This window comes from Ostrea edulis, chromosome 4 (genome assembly GCF_947568905.1).
Source record: "Ostrea edulis chromosome 4, xbOstEdul1.1, whole genome shotgun sequence".
In the NCBI taxonomy this organism is placed as follows: Eukaryota; Metazoa; Mollusca; class Bivalvia; order Ostreida; family Ostreidae; genus Ostrea; species Ostrea edulis.
In genome coordinates this window covers 30,846,373-30,855,373 of record NC_079167.1, presented here as the reverse complement: position 1 = coordinate 30,855,373, position 9,001 = coordinate 30,846,373, and the positions used below count along the sequence as shown (strand labels likewise).

Below are 9,001 nucleotides of genomic sequence, written 5' to 3'. Positions count from 1 at the left end.
ACTTGACGCTACATGTCAGTACTCACAAATGCATGTATCATGTTAAGTTTCTTCCCCAGAGATACAAGGCAAATATTTACTGAATTTTAAAAAAAAGCAAAAAAAAAATAATAATTTTTTTTGGCCAACCCCAACCCTATTTTTTTTTTCAAGATGTAATTGGAAACACAACTATTTGGGGGGGGGGGGGGGGGGGGGGGGGGGGGTGGCTTAGCTTGTCAAAATGGGGAAACGTAAACTTGTAGCTCCTGACTCTAATGGTTTTACTTCCAATTCGGGTCTGATCATTAACCCCAGCTGCTCAAACATTCAGACACGTATATTTCATCCCGCTCAGACACAGTACCTGATTCATTCTGTCTAAGCCCTCCTGGTTGGTCTCCCGTTCCAGACAGTGATATTCATCCATCTCTATCTTCTCTCTCTTCAGTTCTTCATAGTCTTGTAGTAGACTCTCATATCTATCTTGCCTGGAAACATAATTTCATATTTCAGTAAATCGTTGTCAAAGTCAAAGTTGTCAAAAATGAATTTTGTACTTGTATGTATATATAATTATATTCGTGCGTGTGTAATGATAAACAAACTGAACGTTACCAAAAGCTCTCTGGTGCAATAAAATAAAGCATTTTACTCACAAATCTAAGAGATCCCTGGCTAAGGGATCGACAAGAAATGCTTCATCATCCTCTTCATCTTGGACAGGATCAGCATCAGGAAAAGTTACATGCTTCTTTTTTGCAGGTTCTTTGAGCTTTTCGTCTGAGTGCCGTTTTCTTGGATTTGGCGGAGAAATGTCTTCAATGTTCTTTTCTTCTGCCTCTGTAAATTTTCATTAGGCTCTAGACTTAACATTGCAAAGCAATCACATCATATGAATTGTACATTTCTGACTGCGATTCAAGTTCTCTGCTGAGTAGCAGTCTCTGAATACCTTTATTCTTATCACTTGATACATTATGTTAAATGTCCATGAAACCAAAATCAATTACAAAATGCACCACACAGCAGGTCCAGAGTACAAGATAGATAAGGAAGTCCAGAGTACAAGATAGATAAGGAAGTCCAGAGTACAAGATAGATAAGGAAGTCCAGAGTACAAGATAGATAAGGAAGTCCAGCGTACAAGATAGATAAGGAAGTCCAGAGTACAAGATAGATAAGGAAGTCCAGAGTACAAGATAGATAAGGAAGTCCAGAGTACAAGATAGATAAGGTAGCACATTGTACTCCCACAATATTTACCATTAAAAAAGTTCATCCTGTTGATGAAACTGAAGCGTCTTGGTGAACTGACCGAGGCTCCCTTTCCAGGGCACCATGTTTTCCTTCTCTTGGGCTAAAATTGGAATGCAAATGCACATTTAAACAATAGGCTCATGGGCCACATCACTCACCTCACCTGAGTCACCGTGACCCTGCTATTTGTTCAGCAGTTGTGATTGTTAAAAGATCTTTTTCTCAATCATTATCCCCATGAAAATTTAGACCACATATTGTGGCCCCAACCTAGCCCTAAAGGACCATGACATAACTGAAAATGAATTCACATAACATGGATATGCCTCAACATTAATATGACTGACATGACCTTGCTGTTCTGGTTAAGACCAAGGTCATAGATCATACAACTTAATGAATATTTGAAGGTATGTTTGGACACAAATATAGTAGGAAAATATGTTAACAATTTTTTAAAATTAAATTTATGAGACAGCAACACGAGAATATAACGATATCAGGCCTCAACCGTGCACAGCTTTTTGTGCACCTTAAATCGAAGGTATTTATAAGGGGTGGATCTGTAGCTCTCTGTTCTGTCACAATATTTTTTCTGAGAGCTACAGTTCTGCAGCTATATAAAACCTTAATAGGAGATCCCCTATTGTGGTCCTATCCTACCCCAGGGACAATGATTTTTAACAAACTTGAATCTGCACTATATCAGGAAGCTTTCATGCAAATTTCAACTTTTCAGGCCCAGTGGTTCTTGAGAAGATTTTAAAATGTCCCCAGCCTAGTTTGGCCTTTTTGAGATTTTCTTCCCTATGAAGGGGAAATGGCCCTTCATTTGAACAAACTTGAATCTCCTTCATCAAATGATGATTCATATAAGTTTGATGGAAATTGGTCCAGTGGTTCTGAGGAATATTTTCCTATATATCAGCATATAAAACTTGGGATTCCTTATTGTGTCCCAACCCTAAAACCGGAAGCCATGATCTGCATAAACTTGAATTTACTCCATGTCGGGAAGCTTTCATGTAAATCTCCACTCTTCTGGACTAGTGGTTCTTGAGAAGAAGATTTTTAAAGATTTTCCTAGCTTATGAACTTGCATGTAAAACTTTGATCCCCTATTGTGACCCAACCCTACCCCAGGCGATCATGATTTTAACAAACCTGAATCTGCACTATGTCAGGAAGCTTTCATGTAGATTTTTAAATGACCCCACTCTATTTTTGTGATTTTCTCCTCTTTCAAGGGGGGCATGTTCCTCCATTTGAACAAACTTCAATCCCCTTGGCCCAAAGATTCTTTATGACAAATTTGATTAAAATTGGCCCAACAGTTATGGAGAAGTCAAAAATATCAAAAGTTAACGGACAAACAGAATGTGATCAGAAGAGCTCACTTGAGCTTTTGGCTCAGGTGAGCTAATAAGTTTTGTTTCGAAGTGATATTTTTTGGCCAAAATGCCATCGATATTTGGCTGTTTCCCCTCACAAAAATTGATTATTTTTTCCTAATTATATATATATGTTTTTCTTAATTTCAAATCTAGGGAAATTAGGCCATTTTAAACAAAAAATTTACCATATATTGCTGACAAAGAGTAAATACATTTTTTTTCTTCAGTTTTATTCTCCAAACTACTGCACATGCAAAATCGTTTGGTAAAGAATATGTAAAACAATGGAGGCATCCATGGATATAAGCAGATATAGAATGAGAGTACCAAACCCCCGTATGTGTAACCCGGACGCAGTTTACCCCAAGATTGAGCGTAGGTATAAATGTCTAGGTGTTGTGTGATTAGCTAATATCAAGAGTGAAATTATTTGGAATTGAAAGAAAAATTACAGAGGTTCAAATTAATTGTCAGGATGAAAAATTATCGCACAAAATCGAGAAATGACCGAGGAAATTACCATGGTAGGGGTGTGCTTAAAATGAAGTGTGTCATTTACTGCAGATTGCTAGGTGTTGTAAAAAAGTACAAATATGGCCTATAAAAGGCACGGGACCCTATATATTTTTTGTCGTTTTTTATCAACACTTGGAATAAACTTTGAAATGTTTGCGGTCATCTGTTTAAAATTGATATAGTTAATTAGTGAGAGGGCCAAAGGTTAGCATTGAGGTCTATGGGAAATGAATTGGTACTCTTTTCCCATATGTAGCATAGTAGTTTGACCACCATTATATGTAGGATCAGGCTAATAACAGGAAGTGGCCAACAATATAGGATTTTACTAAAATCCGAAAAACACAATCAGGAGAGACATTCTGGAAACTTGATTATTAATATATTATTTACAAGATTATGGGTACAAATGCTGGTGAATTAATTTATTAAATTAGACAATAAGTATTTCTTAGAAAAAGTCAATAATATTTATACAAGGTATGACTTCCCATACATATTTAATGTTAAATAATGATTTATTTTGATTTTAAATGAGATCTGAAATAAACCTTAAACAAAATTTTTTTTTGTTATATGATTATTTTATGCATCTTTACCATTTTAATTTACTATGAATGATTTTTCCCAATTTGAGAAAAATGTCACAAATTTTTCACAATTCAAAAGGAGGGGTGGTAGTTTGAAAAACCAAAAAAATCAGTTTCGTTTGGGATAAAATGAAATAAAAATATATCTTTGAATAAGTTTGGGGATAAAGTAGTGATTGTGCATTTGTCTATACATGTATGTGTGGTTGTGAGTGCATGAGTCTATGTATGGTTATGAGTACATGAGTCTATGTGTGGTTATGAGTACATGAGTCTATGTGTGTAGTTATGAGTGCATGAGTCTATGTGTGTGGTTATGAGTGCATGTGTCTATGTGTGTGGTTATGAGTGCATGAGTCTATGTGTGATTATGAGTACATGAGTCTATGTGTGTAGTTATGAGTACATGTGTCTATGTGTGTTGTTATGAGTACATGTGTCTATGTGTGTGGTTATAAGTGCATGAGTCTATGTGTGTTGTTATAAGTGCATGAGTCTATGTGTGGTTATGAGTACATGTGTCTATGTGTGTTGTTATAAGTGCATGAGTCTATGTGTGTGGTTATAAGTGCATGAGTCTATGTGTGTTGTTATAAGTGCATGAGTCTATGTGTAGTTATGAGTACATGTGTCTATGTGTGTTGTTATGAGTGCATGTGTCTATGTGTGATTATGAGTACATGTGTCTATGTGTGTAGTTATGAGTGCACGTGTATATGTGTGTGGTTATAAGTGCATGAGTCTATGTGTGTTGTTATAAGTACATGTGTCTATGTGTGATTATGAGTACATGTGTCTATGTGTGTAGTTATGAGTGCACGTGTATATGTGTGTTGTTATGAGTACATGTGTCTATGTGTGTTGTTATAAGTGCATGTGTCTATGTGTGGTTATGAGTACATGTGTCTATGTGTGTTTTTATAAGTGCATGTGTCTATATGTGTAGTTATGAGTACATGTGTCTATGTGTGTGGTTATGCATGCATGAGTCTATGTGTTGTTATGTACATGAGTCTATGTGTGTGGTTATGAGTACATGAGTCTATGTGTGTGGTTATGAGTACATGTGTCTATGTGTGTGGTTATAAGTGCATGAGTCTATTTGTGTTGTTATAAGTGCATGAGTCTATGTGTGTGGTTATGAGTACATGTGTCTATGTGTGTTGTTATAAGTGCATGAGTCTATGTGTGTGGTTATGAGTACATGTGTCTATGTATGGTTATGAGTACATGAGTCTATGTGTGTGGTTATGAGTACATGTGTCTATGTGTGTGGTTATGAGTACATGTGTCTATGTGTGTGGTTATGAGTACATGTGTCTATGTGTGTGGTTATGAGTGCATGTGTCTATGTATGGTTATGAGTACATGTGTCTATGTGTGGTTATGAGTACATGTGTCTATGTATGGTTATGAGTACATGAGTCTATGTGTGTGGTTATGAGTACATGTGTCTATGTGTGTTGTTATGAGTACATGTGTCTATGTGTGTGGTTATAAGTGCATGAGTCTATGTGTGTTGTTATGAGTACATGAGTCTATGTGTGTTGTTATGTACATGAGTCTATGTGTGTAGTTATGAGTACATGTGTCTATGTGTGGTTATGAGTACATGAGTCTATGTGTGGTTATGAGTACATGTGTCTATGTATGGTTATGAGTACATGAGTCTATGTGTTGTTATGTACATGAGTCTATGTGTGTGGTTATGAGTACATGTGTCTGTGTGGTTATGAGTACATGTGTCTATGTGTGGTTATGAGTACATGTGTCTATGTGTGGTTATGAGTACATGTGTCTATGTGTGGTTATGAGTGCATGAGTCTATGTGTGGTTATGAGTACATGTGTCTATGTATGGTTATGAGTACATGAGTCTATGTGTTGTTATGTACATGAGTCTATGTGTGGTTATGAGTACATGAGTCTATGTGTGGTTATGAGTACATGTGTCTATGTATGGTTATGAGTACATGAGTCTATGTGTTGTTATGTACATGAGTCTATGTGTGTGGTTATGAGTACATGTGTCTGTGTGGTTATGAGTACATGTGTCTATGTGTGGTTATGAGTACATGTGTCTATGTGTGGTTATGAGTACATGTGTCTATGTGTGGTTATGAGTACATGTGTCTATGTGTGGTTATGAGTGCATGAGTCTATGTGTGTGGTTATGAGTACATGTGTCTATGTGTGGTTATGAGTACATGTGTCTATGTGTGGTTATGAGTACATGTGTCTATGTGTGGTTATGAGTGCATGAGTCTATGTGTGTTGTTATGAGTACATGTGTCTATGTGTGGTTGTGAGTACATGTGTCTATGTGTGGTTATGAGTACATGTGTCTATGTGTGGTTATGAGTACATGTGTCTATGTGTGTTGTTATGAGTGCATGTGTCTGTGTGGTTATGAGTACATGTGTCTATGTGTGGTTATGAGTACATGAGTCTATGTGTGGTTATGAGTACAGTACTGGCAACGTTATTCTTGACATTCCTATCGTTTTCTATCGTGTGTGTATCCTATCGTATCGTGCGTGTATCCTATCGTATCGTGTTTTGCGTTTATCAGGTTTTCTATCATGTTTTGCGTTTATCAGGTCTATCGTGTATCGTGTTTTGCGTGTATCAGGTTTTCCGTTTATGATGAAAATCGTTTATCGTGTACCTTCGGAAACTATCGGGATTGTATATCAAATCTAATGAAAAAGTACGATACTTTCGAAAGCTTTATTCGTTTTGTTAAAGAAGCTTTTTTAGGAATCGAGAAAAGACAGTATATTTGAAGGAGAACATAAAGCTGTCGATTTTAAGGTAGAAGAGCTATTTGTCTGTCCAGAGAGGGTGAAAATTTATCACAATTTCATTCTAAGTACATGTAATATGAAAAGCAGGCAATGGTTTGCCGAGCAAACCGGGGACAGTAAATCTGAAAGCTCATTCATGTACAGTTCATAAACATTTGCTTGTCTAGAAACAATTATTTGTAATTAACACTAACAGAGAAATAGGAAGTTCCGATTTGAAAGGAAAAATCAGTAAATAACATTGTTTATTACATATATTTTAATAAAGGCTCGTTTTCTTCCGATTTTTTTTCCACCTGTGTTCTATTTATATACCCACCATTGAACTTGTGTGTGTCTGTGTATCACCTGTGTTTTGACTGCAAATATTCTCGAGGACATTGTATTTGACACATTTAGAAGATTAAGTTTTAAAAGGGTGCAAAGGTATTGTATCTTCCAAAAGTCGGGCACAACTCGTCTATCATCGTTGTTGTTTTTTTTTACTTGTACATGTACCCATAATCGTACGGGTAGATACTGGAAATTAATACCGGGTTTGATGATTATTTGTATTTTCTTTTACATACTAAACACAAATTTTTTTAAGCATTTCAAAATTGTGAATTTAAAAAAGCCATGTTTTATTTATTTTTTTCATAGTTTATTTATTTTGTTATTAAGATATCAATTCAAATACATAAGTTCCAATTACTTATGAATATCAATCATCACCCATCGTGTAGAAATAGCTAACGTATGAAGATTTGGTGTAATGCATTGGATCTTTTTTAAAGTGGTCATGATGAAAATAACTGTAATTGTTGAATGACCGGTGAACTTAGAGCTTGATGCAAAATAACTCCCTCCTCGCTACACACAAAATATTCCTTGGTTTATTTCACATTCAAGATAATAGACATTAGAATTAGAGAGCTACTGAAGCATGATATCACTACATTATATTACATTTAATAATTCACTGTATAATTTTATAATTTATATATTAAACATTAGGTGACAATTATAATTTTAGAATCATTGGCTGGGAAAATTCAAATAGATATCAAATAATGAATTAAATAACGTATACAGTTTAGTTTTCTGATTTTAGCTGTGATGGCGTAAAAAATGTAAATAAAATTTTTTTTTTAAAAAGTACGACCATCTATTAAAGAAATTATACGTTTTGGGTGTATAATGAATATTGAAATCCTTCAGTATTATTACTAACATAATGCAATTATGTTGTCGGTATCAAAATTTCTTTCTGTCTAAATTGATTCTAAATTTACAACATTTCTATCAGGTTTATCGTGAAGATCGTTTATCATGTTTTGCGTTTATCAGGTCTATCGTGAAGATCATTTATCAGGTTTTGCATTTATCAGGTTTATCGTGTATCCTATCGTATCGTGCATGTATCCTATCCTATTGTGCGTGTATCGTGTTCTATCGTTTATCATGTCAAGAATAACGTTGCGGGTACTGTACATGAGTCTATGTGTAGTTATGAGTACATGAGTGTGTGATTGTGAACAATGTTTAGTTACTCAACATTTCTAATAAGAAAGGAATAGACATAAACCAGCCTTATGGTCACTACTCATTTCAGCGGGGTTTTTCCCTTATATAACTGGTACCAATAAACGGTACCATTCCCAATGCCAAAAACCGTAGATTTTCCCAATTTTGAGACTTAAAATTCCCAATTCAATTGCTGAAAAATAGACAGCTGACATCGTAATTTATTAAGTCCGAAACGTTATACGAGTTAACTAAAATGTTTACTTCGGGTATTAAATCGAAAGTACAAAATATGGCAGTGCGCGTGTTGTAGAGCTACGATTATTATAAAACGAGCCTACGATGATTCCTTATGTCTCACAACAGGAAATATTACCGTAAAAAGTTTGTAATAAGATGACTACTTCTTGTTTTGTTCTTTTTTCCTTTTTTTTTTAGTTGAAATCATTTGCCGATACATTGGTAGAAAATTCCCAATTTGTTCGATTTTGACGCTATTTTTCCCAATCGAAACGGTACTGGTACGAGTACCAGTGGGTAGAAAACAAGAGGCCCATGGGCCACATCGCTCACCTGAGTCACCTTGGTCCATATCAGAAGATTTTCCATATCTATTTGCATGTAAAACCGTAGTCCTTATTATGGCCCCAAACCTTCCCCTGGAGGCCATGGTTTTTGCAAACTTGAATCTACACTATGTCAGAAAGCTTTCATGTAAATGTGAACTTCTTTGGCCCAATGGTTCTTGAGAAGAAGATTTTTAAAGATTGTCCCTATATATTTGTATGTAAAACTTTGATCCCCTATTGTGGCCCCATCCTACCCCGGGGGGGGGGGGGGGGGGGGGGGGGGGGGCATGATTTTAACAAACCTGAATCTGCACTATATCAGAAAGCTTTCATATAAATCTCAACTTTTCTGGTTTAGTGGTTCTGGGAAGAAGATTTTTA

The 9,001-nt window shown here is 35.6% G+C and overlaps 1 protein-coding gene across 1 annotated transcript in view; it reads right to left on the bottom strand.

Annotated features, from left to right (window-relative positions):
- The window catches only part of LOC125669995 (uncharacterized), a 61,006-nt gene that overhangs the window by 31,598 nt on the left and 20,407 nt on the right, over nucleotides 1-9,001 (bottom strand). The window contains exons 14-16 of the mRNA XM_056161350.1: nucleotides 1,246-1,339; nucleotides 639-822; nucleotides 347-470 (exon numbers count right to left, since the gene is read on the bottom strand). Of these exons, the coding sequence (XP_056017325.1) occupies nucleotides 347-470; nucleotides 639-822; nucleotides 1,246-1,339 (402 nt within the window). The remainder of the gene's footprint in view (nucleotides 1-346; nucleotides 471-638; nucleotides 823-1,245; nucleotides 1,340-9,001) is intronic.